The sequence below is a fragment of the Pogona vitticeps genome, chromosome 2 (assembly GCF_051106095.1).
Source record: "Pogona vitticeps strain Pit_001003342236 chromosome 2, PviZW2.1, whole genome shotgun sequence".
Taxonomy (NCBI): Eukaryota; Metazoa; Chordata; class Lepidosauria; order Squamata; family Agamidae; genus Pogona; species Pogona vitticeps.
This window is the reverse complement of record NC_135784.1, coordinates 227,984,031-228,007,097: the sequence shown is the minus strand read 5'-3', so window position 1 is coordinate 228,007,097 and position 23,067 is coordinate 227,984,031. Positions and strand designations below refer to the sequence as shown.

The 23,067-nt window shown below is 39.9% G+C and overlaps 1 protein-coding gene across 49 annotated transcripts in view; it reads right to left on the bottom strand.

Moving 5' to 3' along the window:
* The window catches only part of PTPRD (protein tyrosine phosphatase receptor type D), a 1,767,834-nt gene that overhangs the window by 60,364 nt on the left and 1,684,403 nt on the right, over nucleotides 1-23,067 (bottom strand). For all 49 annotated transcript variants that reach the window (XM_078384988.1, XM_078384990.1, XM_078384987.1 and 46 more), the window contains one exon: nucleotides 9,773-9,948. In XM_078384988.1, coding sequence (XP_078241114.1) covers nucleotides 9,773-9,948 — 176 coding nt within the window. The remainder of the gene's footprint in view (nucleotides 1-9,772; nucleotides 9,949-23,067) is intronic.

The window sequence follows — 23,067 nt, the reverse complement described above, 5'->3', positions numbered from 1 at the left end:
AACCCTACTTGGATTGCCATAAACCAGAATCAATCTGCTGGCACATAACAAAACGAAATCTAAATTGGTGCAAAGATGATGCAAATTAAGAGACAAGACACTCCAGTGTTGTGGAAATCATACACAACATCCAAAAGGAGAAAGTGAAGAGTATGGTTCATTTGGGGAACCCTATGTCAATAACTTTGGCAGCATTAGAAGGAGACCGTGGGGAATTTTTTTTAAGACTACAACTCCCATGATACAGTATGGCCAGTGAGAGTTATACTTAGCATTCACCAATGACCCTTGAACAACTCTTAACAGCCAAGTGTGGAGTTCTGTACTTTTCACTCTCAAATTGTTAATAACCATTAATGCCCACTGTTAAGGTGACCACTTTGCTTCAGTTTTTGCACTCATATTAGATCTGACATCCCCCTTCTTGTTATATATGTATAAATGCCTGCAAACAGAGGCTATACCCCAGCATTTGAAGACTGGACTACTGTCCACAGAAGCCTGTGCTCTTGCCATTGCGCATTTTAAGGATAAAAGGGATCACTATTTGAGTTGTTTTATTGTCCGGAATGACTTGCTGTAGAATGCTCATGTATCCCCTTCTTAGAGAGGACAGTGCTGTTTTTGAAGGTGCCTCTGTCTTGAAAGTTTGTCAAGTCCAAGCCTGATTCAAAGGCTGACTCCTGCATTGGCAGAGGGTAGAACACGAAGACACTTGGTGCTCACTTCCAATTCTACAACTCTGAGACCAAAATTATCTTGCATAGTTACGCAAATGGCATAACTTTTGGAGGCAAACTGCCCGAAGTTGGGAAATCATCATAGACACCACCAATGGCATGTTGAGTTGAACAACTCATTATTCAACAGATGTCTGTGGTGATTTCTTAACTTAAAGCAATTTACCTACAAAAATTACACTGTTTTTATATTCGAGCATAACTAGCCAAAAGGACTTGGGCCTGTGAGTCAAAAGTTGAGAAATAAAGATTTATAAACAGGAAGATTAAGGGCCTTGAAGTTGCACATCCATAGTGATTACTTGAAGAGTGGACTTAGTAGACTCAGTTCTGTAATTCAGTATACGCTTTAAAAATGATTTCTAATTTTGCATTGGTACATAGCAACAATTATATACAATTTTATTCAAAACTGGTGTCCTCTTGTTTGAAAGAGTTTTAGACATGACATCAATGAGAGGACATCAGGTTTTGGTAGTATCTTTTTGGTGTGAATAGTTTCATTCCTCACTCCACAATAAAATTGTATGAGAAAATTCAGCAGCCACAGGCTAGGATTCCATTCCAAAATACAACTGCAGACACTATCAATCACACTACTACTTTAAAATACAGTTTATCATTCTAACAATGCAGACATAAGGTTGAGGTCAAAGATGATATTAGACTAGGTTTCAAAATACATACTCCACAAATAATGCAGTTTCACAATTTTCTTTTGATAAAAGACATAATAGAGGACTCAGTTATGCTGTCAAATACATAAAAGTCACTGTCTTATACCAATCCACCACCAGACTCCACACCTTCAAATTGAAACATAGCCACTTGTTGAAATGAAAGCTGTAAGGTCAGTGAACACTGAATGACTTCCTTTCCAATCAGAATGAAGGATGACACCAGACCTGTGGTTTAAAAATCTACATCTATTACCAAAGAATAGGCATGAACCATCACACTCCAGCAACCCACAGATGCCAAAAGAAAGTCTTGCCTTGCATCAATGGTGCTGAAGGAGGCATATTTCCATGTGTAAGAACCCCACCCCACTCCCCCAAAATGATGAACACAATTCCTGCCACTGAAGTGTAGAAAGGCAATTTTCTGCTAGAAAGATCTAGTCTTACTTAGACACACACACATTGACATGCACACTCACCTCTCATGGGAGAATGTAGTTAGACTTTATTTGCTTACTTTTCCTCAATACCTTAGCAGTCTTGGGGACTTAGCCACCTTCTGTTCCCTCAAAAGCATCTTGAGTGTATTATCAAATTATAAACTGTATTTTAAAATTTCAGCAACCCCTTGCTAATCATACAAAGATCAAATACTGCTTTTCTTCACCATTTCTGCTGTTGTAAAACCACAGAATAATGGAGTTAGAAGGGGCTTATAAGGCCATTGAGTCCAACTCCCTGTTCAATGCAGGAATCCAAATCAAAGTATATCTGGCAGATGGTTGTCTCTTTTGAATGCTTCCAGCATTGGATCACTCACCACTAAAGATGGGTATGAATCAGAAAAATGGTGATTCACTTGATTTGTGATGTCAACAAATCATGAAAAATGAATTTACAAAGTTTTGCTGATGAATTGACAAATCAATTCGTTTATTCATTTTTGCCTTTAAAATTCTATAAAATGCTTCCCCAAGCATCTAGAGACACCAAGCTTCCTCTGACATTCCTCTACAGTCCCTCCAAGTCTGGATTTCAGAGGTCCAAGTTATACACACAGGAAAATTCCCCCCAGGCACCTAGATACCAAAATCGCAGGGAAGCTTCCCCTGACCCGCCTCTTCAATCCCTCCCAGTTTGGTGAGGGATTGGTTTCAGAAATCTGAGGCATACACCAACAAAGTGGGTTCCCCAGGAAAGTGCCCTTTAGCAGCTGGCTTGGGGATTTTCAATCTTCACCAAACCAGGCAGGATTGTAGAGGAGAGTCAGGAGAAGCTTCTCTGCAATTTTGGTGTCTCTAGGTGCCTGGGGAGCCATTTCATAGCCAAACAAATTGACAAATCAAACATCACTAAAAATTCATTGATTCATGTTCATCAGGGCATTGATTTGTATGAATACAAATCAACAAATTAGCGATTTTTAAAATTAATTTGGTCATTTGTTTTTTTGTTCATTTCTACTCACCACCTCTCAAGGTAATTTCTTCCATTGTCCTATTGCTCTAATAAGACTTTTTCCGCTGATAATCAACTGAATCCTGATTTCCTGTACCTTGAGATCATTATTACGTGTCCTGCACCTTGGAATGATCAAGAACATGCCCAGTTCTTTTAAGTCATTCCTCATATTGTTGGTTTCCAGTCCCCTGATCATCACTGTGGCCCTACTCTGAACCTGTTCCAATTCATCAGCAACTTTCTTAAAGTGCAATGTACAGAACTGGACACAGTATGCAAGATAGGCTTAACAAGTGCTGAATGGAGGGGAACTAGTACTTCACTGGATTTAGAGACTATCTTCTTTTAATGCAAAATACCACCTGCCTTTTTTTCCCACCAACATCACTCAGTTGGCTCATATTCAGCTTGTAAGTTCTTTCTCACTCATAGTATTGTTGAGCCAAATATCCCTCATCTTGTAACTGTGTGTTTAGTTCCCCTGCATCTTATCCCTGTTACATTTCATTCTGTTGGTTTCCATTCAGTGCTTGAGCCTATCAAGATGTTTTTGAACCTGTTTGATCCTTTTTAATATTTCCATATTTAATTATTTTAACTTTCAATATAGTCTTTTAATGATGTAAGCTGCCTTGGGTTCTTCTTAAAGAGAAAGGCAGGGTGGGTGGGTAAATGAATGAATGAATGTTGTTCATGTCTTCCAAGGTATTAGCTATTCCACTCATGTTCATCAGCAAATGTGTCATCTGCAAATCTGATAAGCATTCCTTGCACCCCTTCATTCCACTAATTAATGAAAAAGTTGAAAAGCACTGAGCCCAGGACTGAGCCTTGTGATACCCCACTTGTTACCTCCTCCTGGTTTGACAAGAAGCTATGGATAAGCACTCTCTGAGTACAATTCCACAACCAACTGTGTTCTATTCAGCCCATAACTAGTTCACTTGCAGGCAATATAGTAATCACACTTGAAACCAGTTAAGATGGAGAAAGTTGACTCAATCTTTGTGTTGTGTGTGACACTGAGCATGGAGAAAAGAATGGAGTGTAAAGAGTTGTCTGTGGATTTGAGAGAAAATATTGTGGAAAAACATCAACAATCTCAAGGCTACATCTCCAGAGATCTTGATGTTCCTGTGTCCACTGTGAGCACTAGCATCAAGAGGGTTACAGCCCATGGCAAAGTAGCTAACTTTCCTGGACGTGGACAGAAGAGCAAAATTACTGAAAAATTACAATGAAGGGTTGTTTGAATGGTGGATACAGAACCCAGATTAACTTCCCAACAAATTCAAGCTGATCTGCAGACACAGGATACAACAGTGTCAGTTCGGACTATCTGTCGCCATCTGATTGAAAAGGGACACTATGGTAGGAGACCCAGGAGGACACTATTACTGACACAAAGGCATAAAAAAGCAAGACTGGAGAATGCTAAAACTTATGTGACAAAACCACAATCCTTCTGGAAGAATGTACTGTGGACAGATGAAACAAAAGTAGAGCTTTTTGGTAAAGGACATCATGGCACTGTTTACAGAAAAAGAAATGAGGCATTCAAAGAAAAGAACACAGTCCCTACAGTCAAAGATGGTGGAGGTTCAAATATGTTTTGGGGTTACTTTGCTGCTTCTGGCACTGGATGCCTTGACTGTGTGAACGGTATCATGAAATCTGATGATTCCCAAATAAATTTGGGGCACAATGTAGTGGCCCACCAGAGGTCATGGGTCTTTCAGCAGGACAATGACCCGAAACACACTTCAAAAAGTACTCAGAAATTGTTACAAACAAAGCGCTGGAGAGTTCTGAAAAAATACTTGTTTTTCACAAACAGGTGGTGCTAAATGGCAAGCTACCTCTGGTATAAGTGATAATATTCTTAAGGAATCATACTCCAGTCCTTCTGAAAAAGACACGATTAGCAAAGGGCAGGTAGGAGGAAACCCCAAAGGTATCTGGACACCAACGGACAACAGAAACTTGCAGCTGGTCTTGGATTCAACCTCCTGTCTTTTTTGCTGTATCATGCTAGGGAATGTAAGACTACAGTGTACAGATTGTAGTTTAAATTATTTCTAATCCATCTAGGAGCATACAAGCAGTCTATATTACTGGTGAATATACTGGCAAAGCTACTCATACCAAAGCTTTCTTACTGAAAAGACCCTGTGTGCAGCAACCAGGACTGCATAGTTCACACACATAGCCAGAACAAAAAAAGCAAGAACCTTAGCAAACATTGTTTCCAGGGAAAAGAGGAGTAGGGTGGCGATCAATTTTTTTCCGCACTCCACTCTGTGACAAAAATGATGCAAAACTCTGGCTTATTGTATGCAGTGACTGGGGAAATGTATACACAATATCCGATTTAGCAAGGGATGTAAGTCAAAAGCCTGTTCCTTTAAGTCAGCATATCTATCTTTAAATGCAGTTTTATCGATCTAAGGAAAAGTTTGTCGATGACTGGGATGGAAATTATATAAATTAACTTTGTGCCATAAATAACTACATTATGTATTAGTAGCTCTGCTATAGCCAGTAACAGAAAATCTACCATGCCACATCTCTTTCACAAAATATGAGGCTCAACACATAATAAAACAAAACAAAACAAAACAAATCTGCAGAATAGAATATTTGTTTTGTGTCAAAGCTTTTCCACCTTTAGCTGGTTGCCTAGACAGATCAATTTAAATTTTCAGTTGGTTAAATAATCCGACATGGAAACAATCTGAGACTATAAGAAGTATGTGAGTTGAAAGACGTAAACCAAATAATGATGTAACACTGGTGCATGGAAATTCTGTAGAAAAATTTCTACCACGAGTTGTAAGTATATGAATATTAATGCCTTAAACTGCTTTATGTATTCCTGGCCTGTAACTGTCAGCTGCCTGTCCTAATCTCTAGTTTCCACCCCTTAATATTTTCCTTTCATTTCATAGAAATGAAGCTCATGCATGTAATAAATATGTTATCAATATTCTTCCATGCACTGCAGTGTGTATAATCCTTTTTGATATAAATTATGTGTGCGATAGAGAATTAATGGACTGATTTTCTCTCTGAGGTCTTGATTAGGTCAGGTGAGATTTGGAGGATGACATTTAAAGTGAAAACAATAAAATGTGAAGGGTTATAAATGAAAGCACTCCTTTTGCCCTGAAGCTTCCCCATCGGCAAACAAATGAATAACTAATTCACTGTAACATCTTCATTCAATGTACTCAGCTGCTGAATATGTAAGTTCTCAAAGCTGGGGTTAGTCAGACATCTAACACATGCTAATGAACCAACTAAATTTGTTTCTGCTGATGCGTCCCTGCTTCCCCCCTTACAAAAATCCCTTTATCTATGCGGCACAGGTTAGAAATGCTGAAGCAAAGCTGCAGGACTAAGCAATGGGAAAGCAAGTAAACAGAAACGTGGTGGAAGATGGAAAGGAGATGAAGTCCCCCAGCAAAATGCTTTTGCCTCCAAGATAATATAATTATCAGGTCTTCCAATATGGAGAAAGCAAGCTTCCCTCTCTTGTGCTCACTCCTTTTCGCTCCCAAGTAGGATAGAATGAAAACACCAACAAATATCAGCGCTACCAGAATGATAGCTGCATTTTCATAGCACTTTATTTCTCATCTCATTTGAACTACACTGACCACTTCAAAGTGTGGGCACATATAGCTCCTTCCTTGTTAGAAATCCTGCACAGTCTGAGGCCCAACAAGCTGAACATATCTCATCAGCCATGTTTCATATCCTTACCCTCATTTCTGCATTCAATAAGAGTAAGATTTCTATTTACTAAACCAGCACTCAGAAATATAATTGGGGGGTGGTGGTTGGGGGATTCTGGGAGTCTTAGTCCAAAAGGTAACATTTCTGAGCTCAACATTTGATGGAATGCAATATATTTCTGATGGCATGCGCGCGCGCACACACACACACACACACACACACACACACACACACACACACACACACTTTTATAACCTGCTCTCCCTCAAGGAAGTTCAGAACATATGTTAAGAAAACAACTTGAAACAATTACAAAGAACAAAATATACAGATGCCAAGTATAGAGGAGATATCCAAAGCCTGACCAACAAAGAAAGATTTGACTACTTTTCTGAACACTAAAGCAGTGAAAAATTCACATAGTTGGGGCAGGACGATGGTGATGATAATGGGAAACAGTGCCTGACACCAGTTCCTTTGTCTCTGTGGCAATCTACCCTTGTTGCCCCTATTTCTTTGGCCTTCACAAGGGATCACACCCTTTCCCTTCACATTGCCACCAGGTATTCTGCTGCCAAAACTAAGGGTTATAGAACTTAGGAATCAGACGTTAATTAAGTATTCTTTTATTGTCAAACAAATAATAAAAGTAAATCACATAAGATCACTTAAGAACTGTATCAGGTTTTAACATGGATTGGATTATGTATGCAATCACTTTTATTCCAACTACTACGTACTTTCAATCAACATCTCTGTGGTAGTAGTAGTAACTTCATTCTTGCTTGTTCAATATCTTTTATCTCAATTCCCTCTCCTAACACTCTCAGCTCAAATCCTTAACTCTCTTCTTCTCACTGCTAAACCCTAACTGCCATTCCACACCTCCAACTGTCTCTCCAACTGTTCTACTGTCTATCTAACTCCGCCCCTCCTGCCCTCTCCTTGGCTCCTCCCCCTTGAGCTTCTGTGATGGACAGGCAGGAATGACATCACCTTTTGGCATTTTGCTACAGTGTCACCCTAAAGCCAGCTTCTTTGGCTCGGAGCTGGGCAAGGGGAGGTAGTGGAAGCCAAGTAAAGCACTTCTTCAGGCATTGCAGGCATTCATTTGGAGTGCATGGAATGTGTTAACCCCTTTCGGGACAGTTAATGAGATGCTTATTTATAGCTAGAAGCTGGAGGCCACAATTCATTTACTAAAATAGCTGCTTACTGCTCTTGGACAATATACGTTGTACCAGGTAAATGAAGCCCTTCAGCTATTTAATACAGCTTGGATACTTTGATTTTGCGGTCTAACTCTTGAAGGAAAAAACCCAGAGATTTACAGAGCCTCCACATGTCGTAGGATGTCTCCAACCTGCTGGGTTACAAACTGTGCAGCCCAAACATATATAGCTTTAAAGGGAGGTAAGAAATAGGCACAACATTTAGTTTTACAGCTGGAAGCTATTCCCAGTGAGACTACTACGGTTTAAATATACGGGCTATCATTTATCAAACAGGACAGATTAAACTTCTCTCTTCTGATAGCCACTAAAATCTCACTTAAAATGAGACACATCAGTTCCAACCTATTACATATAAGATAACTGTACCCCAAGCCTCACAGCATATGCTGCCACCGGAGTAACACAGTACACTAAGGGCATTACTGTATTATTTTGGCTAATAACTTTGAGAGAACAATCAAGCAGCCAGTACTGCAAACTACAAAATACAAAAAACAATTAATAAGAAGACTGAGTAAGTGAGTCGTGAATGGTCTAGCAGTGGCCTGTAGTGTTATGATAAATTGTGAACATTTAAGCAACACAGCATTCTGCAAAGGGTTGTTTGTTCCTCTTACCAAGGATGGTAGCGCTGATTTCACTTAGGAGCTGACCTTATATTAAAAGCAGATAGTGAGAAAAGAGGCAGAATTTCATTTGCTTAGCTCAAAGCAACCTTCTACACAGAAATACATGCTATGCCAAGATAACAGTAAGACTATGCTGACAAAAGTTCCTCCTGTAACTATATTAATACACACTGACTATGGAAGCAACCAATAGGCAATTCAATAATGATTATGGGGTAATGGAAGATATATTTCCCTAAATTCTTTAACAAGAGGAAACCATAAAAAACTAAAACAGCACAGTACTTCAGGATGTATTTGGTGAATACGGGTGACTCCGATAGCGGCATTTAATCTAACTGCAGATATCAAGTGACTGTGTTAAATCGTCAACCCACCTTCGCTATCACAGATTGTCATTTCATATGACATGCCAGCCTGCCTCCCTCAGCTAGGTAATAAGCCAGCATGATAAAAAAGACTGATACATACTGTCAGACACATGATAGGAGTATCACACATGCAATGTCAGTGAAATTTGTAATTTATTACAAGGAATACAGGAAATGCTATTATACTGTGGATCACATGAAAATAAAACATGTCCAAGGACTCTAAAGCGAAAGAGTAAAATAAATTCCAACAAGCAGTTAAACCTCAGCATCACTGCATTGTCTGGCAGGATCAATACCTCACAGTGAAAAGGCTTCAAGACTTTTTCATGTGCATAATGACATTTTTTCTCTCTCACCCTACAGAAACCCAATGAAATTAATAGGAATTGTTTGGTAGATGTTCAGTGGCTTGTGCCTGAAGGATTGAATACAACAGTGTGAGGAAGGGAAAAAAGCGATTATACAACAGACAAGGAAAGTAATTTCTGTAGCTTTAACATATTTTACCGCAATATCGTTCTAATGAAAGAACTGAAATGAACAACAATGTCATTAAAGATATTTTGTCTTTCTTGTAGCTAGGAGGGAGTTAGCTATCTGGCTGCAGAGCCAGAGACTGGGAATTCAGTTCCCTACTGCACATGCCAGAACAGCCAGCCTATGACGTCTTGGGCAAGCTGCACAGCCCCAGGGTGCCCTCAGACAGAGGAGATGGTAAACCACTTCTGAGTCTTTGCTACCTAGAAAACCCTGAAAAGGCTCACTATAAGTCAAAATTGACTTGATGGTACACATTTATTATTACTGCTAGTAGTTAGAAAATGATGGTACCAGAATGCAATTAGAAACCTATTTCATGAGTAAACTACTGGGAAGAGAATGCCCACTTAACACTTAAATACAAACATGTCTTACCCTGGACCTTTCCTCCAATTTGGTCATCATGACGACAGTTGCACCCCTTTGTTCCCACATCATTCTCCAGAAATCTCCAAATGTTTCGGGAAGTGCTCCTTGAGTTGCTATATAAGCATTCTGCTTTCTATAACCATCTATGTAGTTAGCATTGATATAATCACTGCCTGGTATGCCTAGAAAGCAAAAAAGAGGGCAACTCCTTGAGAGATCACATTGCTTTATCTTGATTTTCAAAGCAAGAAGCAAAATAAGCGTGCATTTCAATATATGAGGACTTAGGAAAATAGGAAGTGGACACACATATTGAATCACATGTCTGGTCTATCCAGCCCATGACTATTGACCACAACTGGTAATGGCTGTCCAGAGTTTCAGGCGAGAATTTTCCAGCTTTACTTAGTGATGCCAGGAGTGGAACCTGGGACATTAGGCATGCAGATCACATGATATAAATCTTGAAATTTCTTTTTTTCTTCTTAGCATTTTCAGATGGCTACTCTTTGCAATGTGTGGAATTTCGACCACATTATTTCATGGTAGTAGTGCAAGATTTGATCTTAGCTTATGATGGATCCAACAGATCATAACTCCATTTGCCTTATTGTGAAAGGGTCTCAGAAGGGCCCAATGCCAGGCCAACCTCCATGCTTTCCATACCAATCAACCTGTGGGCCACCTTACTCCTGGAAGATTGCCACCCAACAGACAATGAAGCCAAAAAAGACACTAGAGTCACATTTGGAAGTGGAAGGCATTGGGGCATTGGGAGAGGCTCTCCTTCAATGTCCAAATGGCAAAATTTTTTTCCAGATGCCAAGAAATTCCAGGGGCTCTGGAGAGGGAACACAAGGTGGGGCAAAGTCTAGAAAGGAGGAGGGGAACAAAGGAATAATGGGCAGGGAGCAGAAATTGGAGGGAGGAACTGAGCTATTGGTGTCTGGTGGCAAAGCTCTGCAGAGCCAGAGGAGAGAGACCTGGATGGAGGATCCAAAGAGGTCCTCCAACAATTGTTCTTTAGTGGGCTGAGGGATGTCATAGGGCAATAGTGGCAGCAATGGTGGTGTAATCAACCTCTTAGTGACCCTAAGCCAAAACTGCCACTCTGATGCAACTATGGAAGTGCCTCTGATGTCTAAAAGGCAAGGTGCTTGCCATTTGGGGTTGGTTCGTTGCATACTGTGGTTGAAGATAGTGGTGGGCATACCATGAAGATCCAACCTATTTTATTTATTTACAATATTTTTACCCCACTTTCCTCTTTAAAATGGACCCAAGGTGGCTTACATAATTAAAAGACAGTATTCAAAGCCAGCAATGTGAGCATACAAATATTGAAAAGGACCAAACAACATCACACTAAAATATGATAAGCAAATGCAACACCAAAATACCTTCCAAGTAGTACGGTATAACAATCCATTTAAAAACCTCACTCAGGCCAGTCACTGAGGGAAAACATGCTGAAAGAGAAAAGTCTTTGCCTGCTTCTGGAAGGACAGCAAAGACATTTCTGGAAGGTTAGGCCAGGTGGGCTCCTGTGGGAGGGAGTTCTGAAGTCTGGGGGCAGCAACAGAGAAAGCCCTCTCCTATGTCCCCACCAAACACAACTGTAAAGGTGGTGGGACCGAGAGAAAGGCCTCTCTTGATGATCTTAACACACAAGTAGGCTCATAAGTGAAAGGAAAGTCCGATGCTGCAAAGAAAATTTCTGCATAGGAACCTGGAATGTAAGTTCTATGAACCTTGGGAAGCTGGATGTGGTCAAACAGGAGATGGCAAGAATAAACAATGACATCCTGGGCATCAGTGAACTAAAATGGACAGGAATGGGCGAATTCAATTCAGACAATTATCATATCTACTATTGTTGCCAATAATCCCATAGAAGAAATGGAGTAGCCCTCATAGTCAACAAAAGAGTGGGAAAAGCTGTACTGGGATACAATCTCAAAAATGAAGAATGATTTCAATACGAATCCAAGGCAGTCCTTTCAACATCACAGTCATCCAAGTTTATGCACCAACCACCGATGCTCAGGAGGCTGAAATTGACCAATTTTATGAAGATTTACAACACCTTCGAGAACTGACACCAAAGAAATATGTTCTCAATCTAGGGGATTGGAATGCTAAAGTTGGGAGTCAAGAGATAAAAGGAACAACAGGAAAGTTTGGCCTTGGAGTTCAAAACGAAGCAGGGCAACGGCTAATAAAGTTTTGTCAAGAGAACAAGTTGGTCATCACAAACACTCTTTTCCAACAACACAAGAGGCGATTCTATACATGGAAATCACAAGATGGGCAATATCGAAATCAGAGTGATTCTATTCTTTGCAGCCAAAGATGGAGAAGCTCTATACAGTCAGCAAAAACAAGACCTGGAGCTGATTGTGGCTCTGATCATCAGCTTCTTATAGCAAAATTGAAGCTTAAACTGAAAAAGTAGGAAAAACCACTGGGCTAGTCAGGTATAATCTAAACCAAATCCCTTATGAATACACAGTGGAAGTGAAGAGCAGATTTAAGGAATTCGATTTGGTGGACAGAGTGCCTGAAAAACGATGGATGGAGGCTCGTAACATTGTACAGGAGGCAGCAACAAAAACCATCCCAAAGAAAAGGAAATGCAAGAAAGCAAAGTGGCTGTCCAACAAGGCCTTACAAATAGCAGAGAAGAGAAGGGAAACAAAATGCAAGGAAAATAGAGAAAGTTACAGAAAATTGAATGCTGACTTCCAAAGAATAGCAAGGAGAGACAAGTGGGCCTTCTTAAATGAAGAGTGCAAAGAAATAGAGGAAAATAATAGAAAGGGAAAAACCAGAGAGCTGTTTTAAAAAAATGGAGGTATTAAAGGAACATTTTGTGCTAAGATAGACATAATAAAGGACAAAAATGGCAGGGACCTCAAAGAAGCAGAAGACATTAAGAAGAGGTGGCAAGAATACACAGATGAATTATACCAGAAAGATTTGGATATCCTGGACAATGCAGATAGTGTGGCTGCTTACCTTGAGCCAGACATCCTGGAGAGTGAAGTCAAGTGGGCCTTAGAAAGTATGGCTAACAACAAGGCCAGTGGAGGTGAGAAGGGCAGTGCCAAAGAATGCTCCATCTACCGTACAATTGCACTCATTTCACACGCTAACAAGGTTAAGTTCAAAATCCTCCTAGTTAGGCTTCAGCAGTATGTGGACCGAGAACTCCCAGAAGTACAAGCTGGATATCGAAGGGGCAGAGGAACTAGAGACCAAATTGCTAACATGCGCTTGATTATGCAGAAACCAAAGAGAGTTCCAGAAAGACATCTACTTCTGCTTCATTGACTATGCAATAGCCTTTGACTGTGTGGACCACAGCAAACTATGGGAAGTTGTGCCTGGCCACCTTATCTATCTCCTGAGAAATCTATACGATGAACTGAACAGTATTTCAGACTCCTGCTCTCATGTCAGGACCTGTGAGACTCTTCAATGCCTCTCCTACCCATTGGGGACTGGGGGCATGGGCAATTACCGTATTTTTTTGCTGCATAAGATGCATTCCCCCCCCCCAAAAAAAAAGTTGGGGGAAAACTGTGTGTGTCTTCTGGAGAGAATACTGTAAAAAATGGTGCAATTTGTGGACATTAACAACCCCCCCCGCGCCCATGCCACTGTGATCAAGGTTACATAATGTGTAAACAACAACAACTAAATGGCTGAATATCTTTTGTTGAAATAGCACCATATCTGAATCCTTGGCAATTCATCAATACGTTGTACTTAAGTATAAAAAACAAAGTTGAATGATGATCACAACAAAAATGTTATGTAAACAAATGACTGTCAGTGTAACGAAGCTGAACAGGACTAAAATGAATTGTGATTTACACTGAACAAGAACATGTAGAAATTCCTACTGTCTAAAATCCTAATCCAACAAAGTAAGATAAGGGGAAAGGTGGGGGATATAAAACATGTATAGCGGCATTCCTCCATAACAAGAGGGCTTTGCATTCCACTACACATACTGAATATCAATAGTGCTGGTATCAGGGGCAGAGCAGCACCAGCACCAGAAAATCAAAAATGGACTTTTTACATAGACATTAACAGTCAGACTGGGTGAGAACTTTTATTTACAGTATTGATTTTTCTGTATGTGTTCTTATATGCTTACAGGTTAGAAATGCTTTTAATTTTATATATTCTTAGTTTAAGAACTCTGGTATTTTTCTATGCCTTCACAAGGAGGCTTTCAAGGCTTCTAAAAGCTTTTAAAATCATGATGCACTTTATTTGTAAATGATGTACTATATTCTAGAGTTGCAGTTTGCCTTTATAGCCTAATTTTTAGAATGTGACTCAAAACATTATTTCTGATATTTCTGATTATATTTGGCTCCTGTATTTTTGACTTAAGTATGTGCTTACAATGTAAATTCAATTTTCATGTACAGTATTTTTTAAATATATGTGCCTATAGCTTTTACCCGGCTGTAAGACTTTTGGATGTTACAACAACTGCGAAGTAATTTTGTGCATATGGAATGTAGAAATAATGTAAATAAATAAAGCTTGATAGATAGGAAAACCTGGAGTTGCCTGGAATTATTGTACCAGTGAAAAGAATTATATCAAGACATAGGTGCTCCTGGTCTGTTGAAAGGCAGATCAAGGAATGCGGATGCAGCCTGTACTGGATGGGATTATACTCCCATTGAAAAAACAGGTGTGCAGCTTGGGGGTGCTCCTGGATTCATCCCTGAGCCTGGATGCTCAGGTCTTGTCAGTGACCAGGAGTCCATTTGCATAGTTAAAACTAGTGTGCCACCTATGTCTGTTCTTTGAGAGATCTGACCTGGCCACTGTGATACATGCCCTAGTTACTTCCCAACTGGATTATTGTAATGCACGCTATGTGGGGCTGCTGATGGAAAGTATAAGGAAACTTCAACAGATCCAAAATGCAGCAGCCAGATTGTTGACTGGGGCTGGTTACAGGGATCACACAATCCCACCCCACCCCAATTATAGCAGCTCCACTGGCTACCAATCAGTTACCGAGCACAATTCAAAGTGCTGATTTTAACTTACTGAGCCCTAAATGGCCTGGGTCAAAGCTATTTCAAAGACCATATCTCCCATTATGAGCTGGCTTGGGTGTTAAGGGGGAGTCCTTTCTCTTGGTCCTGCCATCTTCACAGGTGTGTCTGTGACACATGAGGGAGCCTTCACTTCACTGTTGCTTCACTCAGACTTTGGAACCCCCTCCCATAGGAGACCAGACTGGCCCCATCTTTGCTGTCCTTCTGCAAGAAGGTGAAGACCTTTCCTTTCAGGCATGCCTTCCCTCAATGTGTGTGCTTTTTAGATAGATTGCTATGCATTACTGCTTTGATTGGATTTTTAATACTACTTGTGTTTTCCATTTCTGAGTGGCATTTTAAAATGTTTGTATACTTACTGATCTTTGCCTTAATATTGGCTGTTAATGATGTAAGATGCCTCTTTATTCATTCTTCATAGTTTTAATATTGTCTTTTAATGATGTTAACCACCTCTGTATACTCATTGTTTTCAGCTTTAAACATTGTCATTGTAAGTCGCCTTGGATCCTTTTCAAGTAGAGAAGTGGGGTAAAAATATTTTAAATAAATAAATAAAATCTTGGTAGATGAATTTTGATATGACTGTCTGTGATTATTTGATGTAATTCTGGCATTAACCCTTAATTGGGATAAATGACAGCTGTCACGAATGACAAGCTTCTGATCTTTGCCCAGGAGGTCTATGTATCTCTGTAGGATTCCCGGGGGAGTTGAGCAACCTATCAGAGCATGACAGGCAGCCATTAAATATGGTCCACTAAACGTTCCTAGGAGGAACTAAGGAGAATGCAGCTGGAAAGGACAAAATATTTTGCTTGTCCAGGTCAAAATTAACCCAGAAGATGATAGCCTAACCATAAACCAGGAGGGCAGGCCAGCTTTTAATTTTTTCAGTAGTAATTACATGAGTATGGCCTGTGTTCCTGTCACATTCATAGGTATCAGCTGGCACAGTGAGTGAGTCCTTCAAAGTAAATGGGGAATCTGAAATGATAATAGAATAATCTCATTAGGAGAACTTTCTTTTTGCTTAAAAAATATTTTCCCATGTGCCTAATTCTTCATTCTACCACTCAATTATCTTTGAAGGAGACTACTGACCTAAAGCGACCCTATTTAAATTTCAATACAGTTTGGAACGGATTTTTAAATTGTATGGATTATTTATAAACTTTGCAGTGACCTGCAGTTTCATCCTTGGTGACCCTGAACAACCATAAAGACTTTAAAAATCTGTATAAGAAGCAGCAAACTGCAACTAGAATTTGGACAGCTTTTAATGCTGGAGGGAAAGTAATGCCTATTTGCTCCAGGTCACAGATACACACTAACATTCCCTCTCTCTCTCATTTTTTAGAAGCGGAAGCAGGAAAGAACTAGCTGCTTTAAGGTTCCAAGTACTTAAAGGTAAAATCTGAAAACTCTGTACCTGGGTTTATCAAAGTCTCAGGACCTTTTCTCATCATGAGTCTCCCACTTTTCTAGCACAGCTGACAGTGCTAAGAGCCACCAGTCTCACCTGGGTCAAAAGCAAGTGTTCCTCATCATTTGATGTATGGATGAAATAGTCATTTCTAGGCACGTGTATTCAAAAGTATGTCTCGCAATATTTGCTCGGATTTGCTCTCCAAAAATTGTGCCTGAAATTGCAATTTCATTTGCAAGAACTGCAATGTACCTTACTTTATTTATTCATTTCAAATGTTTTTACTCTGCCCAAGGTGAGAAAACAAAATGTACTGAAGGGTAAACATTGGCGTAGGATCAGGAGAATTGCTCCCACCCATATCATTGTTTGTATGGTTCACACATTAATTTTGTCAGTACCAACATAAATCTAGGGAGAGCTATGATTTCTTGTGCACAGGAAAAGAACATAGCATGGACCAACCTTTTGTCTGCAGAAGACAAGAAATGCTGTCTCCTGTTCTTCAGTTTACTTAGGCTGGTATCATATTTCGAAGGAGTCTCAGGGTTAGGTCTGTCTTGTGCCTTCAAATATTGGTAAACCCCAGGATTAATCTAGCCCTCCTTTATCTCTGGAAGGTGCCATGGGGATTGCCAGTAGTGGAGGGTGCAGATCCAGAGTTGCTGATGGAGGTCAATGACCCAGTAGTGGAGACGGACACTGATACTGCACAACTTTCTAAGAGCCTCATGGGTGGGGAGGGACCAGAGGAAACACAGGAACTTGAAGGATTTGAAAAGGAGAAGGGAGGCAATGAGAACGTAAAAGAAGGAAGAGAGGGGAGCGCTGGGTTGATGTAGGAGTTGGTGGCAGAGTGTGGAGAATGGGAGAGGATGAAGAACAGGAGAGCTGAGTGCTGGCACCAGATTGTCCTTTCAAATAGAGCCTTCCAAGGAAGCCCTGCCAGGCTCCTGCTTTAGGGGGCCTTATGACATCACAGCAGCGTGAAGGTGCAACAACCTCCCCCTCATTATGCCCCTTCAATGCCCCCCCCTACACAATTGTGCTGGTGGAGAAGACAATGTCACCATCTGGAAGCAGATTTGCTAACCATACAGAGACTGGTACACCCATCTTGGAACTGTGGGCAGTATCAAAGACAGACATGAGACTTTTGGGAACATAGGGAGTCTGGGGGAAAGTGAACTGACTGCTCTCCATTTTTAGGACCATGATCTAACTCTTCAGCTGTTCTTCCGTCAAGTTGCTAGTTTGTTAAATAAAGTTCTGTTGGTTTACAATCTTGGATCTTGCTTCTGTGTCAGAGCTAATGAGATCTTTTGGCACCTATGGAGAACTTGGGGGCACACAAATATACACATGATGGAATCCCAAATTTTAGAAGGAGCTTAAATATTTGATTGTACACTTCAGTTTGATAGGTAAGGATATTGCAGATTCTGAGTTTCACATTAGCAACTGAACATAAGGGAAAACACACAAATGTCTAAGTGCTCAAAGTCAACATATATTACGGATGCCTCTCTGCTGTACACTCCCATGGCAAGCTCTTCATGCTGTAGGAATTGCTTGTCCTATTTGTGAAAAGATGTAACCTGAAAAACCGCTTTCTCATTTATAGCCCTGTTACGTCACAGTGATCTTCAGGAGAGATCTTATTAGAGCCATGGCACTGTACAATTACCATATGACAGTAGGCAAGATTTAAACATTTTCTGTTACAGCTCTGTTAATTGCTGATTTTAATAAAAGGTATGGTGGGTGAAAATAACAGGTTTTAAATGGGGAGACATTCTATTGAAAGAAGAGAGTATAAAATACAATATATATTCTGCAGTATCGATGAATGTAATATGCATTTGAATTGTATTGTATTGACAGTATACTTCATTATACTGATAAATACTGCTGAAAGGAGGGGGAATTTTAGCTTAGACCTTGAGATAGCCATATGAAGGCTAAGGCCTGGTCTCTACAAAGTCTGAAGTCAACCCAGTGTGTGGCAGCAGTGAAGAAGGCCAATTCCATTCTAGGTATCATTAAAAAGGGGATTGAAATAAAACAGCGAACATTATAATGCCATTGTACAAAACGCTGGTAAGGCTGCAACTGGAGCATTGCGTACAGTTCTGGTCACTGCACCTCAAAAAGACATAATGGAACTGGAAAAGGTGCAGAAGAGAGCAACTAAAATGATGACTGGGCTGGGGCACCTCCCTTATGAAGAAAGGCTGCAAGCCATGATGGGGATGTTTAATCTCCAGGCTTAAAAGGAAGGTACCTCAAAATGCCAGGTGCAGGGAAGGGGCATCAGGAGACAGGTATCTAGTTGTCTCTTGTGCTCCTGGAGGCATCTGGTGGGGCCCCTGTGAGATACAGGGAGCTGGAATAGATGGGCCCTTGGCCTGATCCAGCAGGGCTCTCCTTATGTTCGTTAAATTCTTCAGCTTTCAACCTCTGAGTTTCTCAGAAGCTGAGGAGTCCAAGCTTAGTTGTTTGTTTTGACTACACCCAGAATGAGATATAAAAATATAAGGAGACTACACACTGTTTCGGAATGCTTTGTTTTCAATGAGAGGGAGTGGAAAATTTCTGCCAGGAGTGAGTGATAGAAATAGGTATGAACTGCAATTTGGCGCTTTGGAGTGGTTTGGCAGATCAGGTCCAAGGTGTTGTGCAGGCATCCTGTACTCCCCACGCTGCCTCTTCCCACAGGTGCCCACTCAGAGGAGGAGGTGGGGCAGGGAAGCCTGGGATGCAGCCTCTAATTGGGCACCCACGGGAGGAGGTAGGGGCAGGGAATCCAGAATGCCCATACAACACCTGTGGGCCCAATCCACGCAACCATGCCGAGGTGCCAAACCACAGTTTGCACTCATCTGTAGTGGGTAAGAATTACGTAATAAGATGTGAGTCATTTAGAATGCCTAATGCTCTGCTGTGCCATGCTTTTATAATACTTGAACATTCTTCCACAAGCAGATTTTAAGTAACTTTTTGAAGTGACTTGTGTAAGATTTTGTGTACTTCTATTTTTTTACATTAAGAATGTGTCTTAAAGCATTGTGTCCTTTAAATATTAAGTTTTAAGCTATAGAAGATACTGTACTGTTTTTGTTAGCCACACAGTTATTCATTTTAGACTCAATACTGCCTATATACATGAATTGAAGTTTAGTATAAGACTATAGATTCTGAAATATACTCTCATATACTTTATACAAATATATGCCTGCAGCTTTAAGCTTTTCATATACATGTTTGCTTGCTAAATATATTTTAGAAAAGATTTATTTTTAAACGTTCAATTCAATAAAGATAGCAAGAGGATTTTTAGGAGAAAGAGTTGAGTTAATATAAAAAAAGAATGCAAAATCTTCTGAGATTACAAATTAATTCTTTGCCAGTTGTGTGCAAAACACAAGTCTACAAGTCTCTCATGGAGGGTATGCACAAAGCTGGAGACCTGTGAGGACATTCAGATATTTCCCAGTGAAATCTGCCAGCCCCACCCTCTCCTCTTGGCTGCACATAAAACATTTAAGATATGCTTTAAGGGTATTTTAAAGAGTTGTCCTTTCACTCATGCTTTCTCCAAAATTTGAACCCTGTATCTGCTCTTTAGTGAGATATTTCATTTTCTTAAAAAATCATTTTATTACAGGTCATATTCTACACCATTCACTGTTGGAAATTATCCTTAATAATAAGTGGCTTAGAAATATTCTTAAATAATAAATAATTAAATAAAAACAAGGTCAAATATGTCCTCTTGACCACCACCAAAGTCTGATCCTAGGCCCACAGAACTAAGATGTGATCATTTCTAATGCTATTAAAATATGCTGTTGCTTTGTTTTGTGCCATCAAGTTGAAACTTTAAAGGTAAGCAAGGTGTTTAAGGAGTGGCTGTACCAATTTCACACCCCAATTGAGTTCTCCATGGCAGGAATCTGAACCCTGGCTTTCTGAATCCTAGTTCATCACGCTATCAGTTAACTCACGCTGCTATTTAAATTACTATACATTTAATGCATTACCCACACGTTGAAGGAACTGTATCTGTTCTACTTCAGGTGACCAGTTTGCAAATTGTATGCTAATTTTTTTTCTAAGAATAGTTTATTATAAAGGAGAGAACTGGGGGTTCACAAACTTTCTGGGCAGATGAGAAGCTTTTCATGAATTTTCTGAATGTGGAAATGTGAGTTAATGATTCAGAAAATAACACCAGCTGGGCACAATGCCACACATCCTCCATTTATCAAAGATGATAAAACACTTTTGCACAAAGCTGGGACGGATGTAAGGCCAGCCAGAGAAACCCATATCTAGTAGGTATAATAACTGAACGATGTAGACTAGGCATGTATTAAAAAAACATTTTTCCCTGCATAAATTTGAATTACATTTACAAATGCTGATATTGTTCTGCTATGCACATGTAATTCCAAAACAACAACCCTAAAAATGAAACAAAGAATAACAAATGGAAATAAAAAAAGGGGGGAAATTCTCACTCCCACCATTTTCTGTATAATGAGTCCAAGTGACTTTCTGGGAAAGTTGGCTTCTAGCTATGAGAATGAATGTTTTTAACTTGAGGAAGAGAATGGATTCTCAGGTGCTGTTTTTTTTTTTTTTTTTTTTTTGGTTTGTTTGTTTTAATCTAGTATCATTGTAACAGTCTTTGAAACAAGTGGTACTGATCTGAAACATTGGTGTAAGAAACAATATTTAGAAGATGACATTTCCAGTGTGCTAATTCTCCTATCTGTATTGGGAAATGATGGGCCAAAAATCAGCCACAGCCTTTCCCACGGTATTTCAAATTGTTGTTTATGGTTAATAGATTCCAAGCTAAAACCCTAACTCCATTAAATAACCTTTCCATACAATGGCAATAGATGTTATCACATGTTTATTAGGATGACAAGGCCTCTTAGGATTAACTCTGTTTACAGTATACAACAAGCTGGTATTGTCAGGAAGACACTGAGAAAAATGGGTAGACGTGTGGCAATTTCAGAAGGAGTTTTTTTTATGAGTAGCATCCATATGTCACATATGGCTAGTCACGGTTGAAGGCAGGCTTCTAGACTATCTGCACCATTGTTAAAGATACTACATATGTATGAAGACTGTGCTGAATATTGGTGGTACAAATAACCTAAGAGAATTAGCACAGATGGCATATTAGCATACTGTGCAGGCAACCATCAGAACACTAGAACATTCTAAAAGCACATCCAAGCAACCCTTCTGAAGTTCAGTTGGTAGGGGGTCTAAGCACATGGAAAGGGATCCCCATGTACAATGGCCTTGAATTCCATAGATGGATAACAAGACAGACATGATCTGACAAAAAAAAATGATGTGGTACGATTTCAGTGATCTGATGAAAAAAGTCCTGTTTAGTCCAGGAGATAAACCACTAGTGGAGAAACAAGGAGATCACAGTTAAAAAAGCAAAATGTTATGCTTATATGCCACTCCATAGTGCTTAAAGCACCCTGGGTGGTTTGCAATTTAACTATACAGGCTATACATTGCAAGCTGGGCACTCAATTTACTGAACTTGGAAGGATAGAAAGCTGAGTTAACCTTGAGCCAGCTACCTGAACCCATTGGGACTGAACAGTCTTGGCTGCAGTACTGCAGTTTAACTGTGCCAACAAGGCTTCTCATAGATGAATCCTCAGGAGTCCTCTGATATGTGAAGACTGTAGGCATTCTTCATCAGCGATGTGAATAATGCCTTTTACTGTGGAATGCATCACTTGCGATTATTCTCTGTGAAGGATGCAATGGTGGAGAGCATATCAAATGGATAGTCTAAATCAAGGATGGGAAACCCCTGGCTCTCCAAATGTTGATGAACTACCAGTCCCATCGTCCCTTATCACTGAGTAATACTGACAAGAATTAGAATCCAGCAACTCAGCCCTGTTTTATTTTTTATATCTGCATTACAGTCCTGAAAAATAAAGGTACCAACGTAAGCTTCACTGGTAAACATATTTGTGCCATATTTGATAGACTGATAGTATAGGACCCAGGAGGCATGGGTTCAAATCCCTGCAAGGCCATGGAAGCTCACGGGTTTGTCTGTATGAGAGGCACTGGCAAAACAACTTTTTATATATCTCACATTCACCATAAGCTGAATCCAATTTGATGGCACAGCACAAGCTAAATATATGCTGCAATTTAACCTAGGTGGGGACTGCTGTATATTTTTGAAGCCTTTTAGATTGTTAAACCTAGTCCCCACAACCCCAATAATTCTATGTCACTTTTAATGCTTACAAAATAATGTATGCTGATTCCCGGCCTTGGAAAAGAGATACTAGCAGAAACCAGGAATAGAAGTTCTGACTAGCCCTAGTGTGAAATCATTTCACTTGAACCCATTTGGTTTTGCCTCTGCCGAGCTCACTGTATTTCTCAAGGAGCCTGATCATGAATGACTGAAGCACTATTACTTTAGAATCATAACAAGATTATTTATGACAGCTCTGCTCACAGAGAAATTATTTCTGGTTCGTACAAACACCTTGTCAGTTATTCTGCTTATCATTTGTTTGAATGTTAAACCACTTAAACCCACCTCTGCTTATTTAATGCCATTTTGGAGTTGGTGAGGATATCTGCTGATAAGGAAATACAGTGTTGCCTCGCATAGCGATTGCTCCGTATAACAACAAAATCACTTAGCGATACTGTTTTTGCGATTGCAAGAATCGCGTTTTAATGCGTTTCTATGGGCTTTT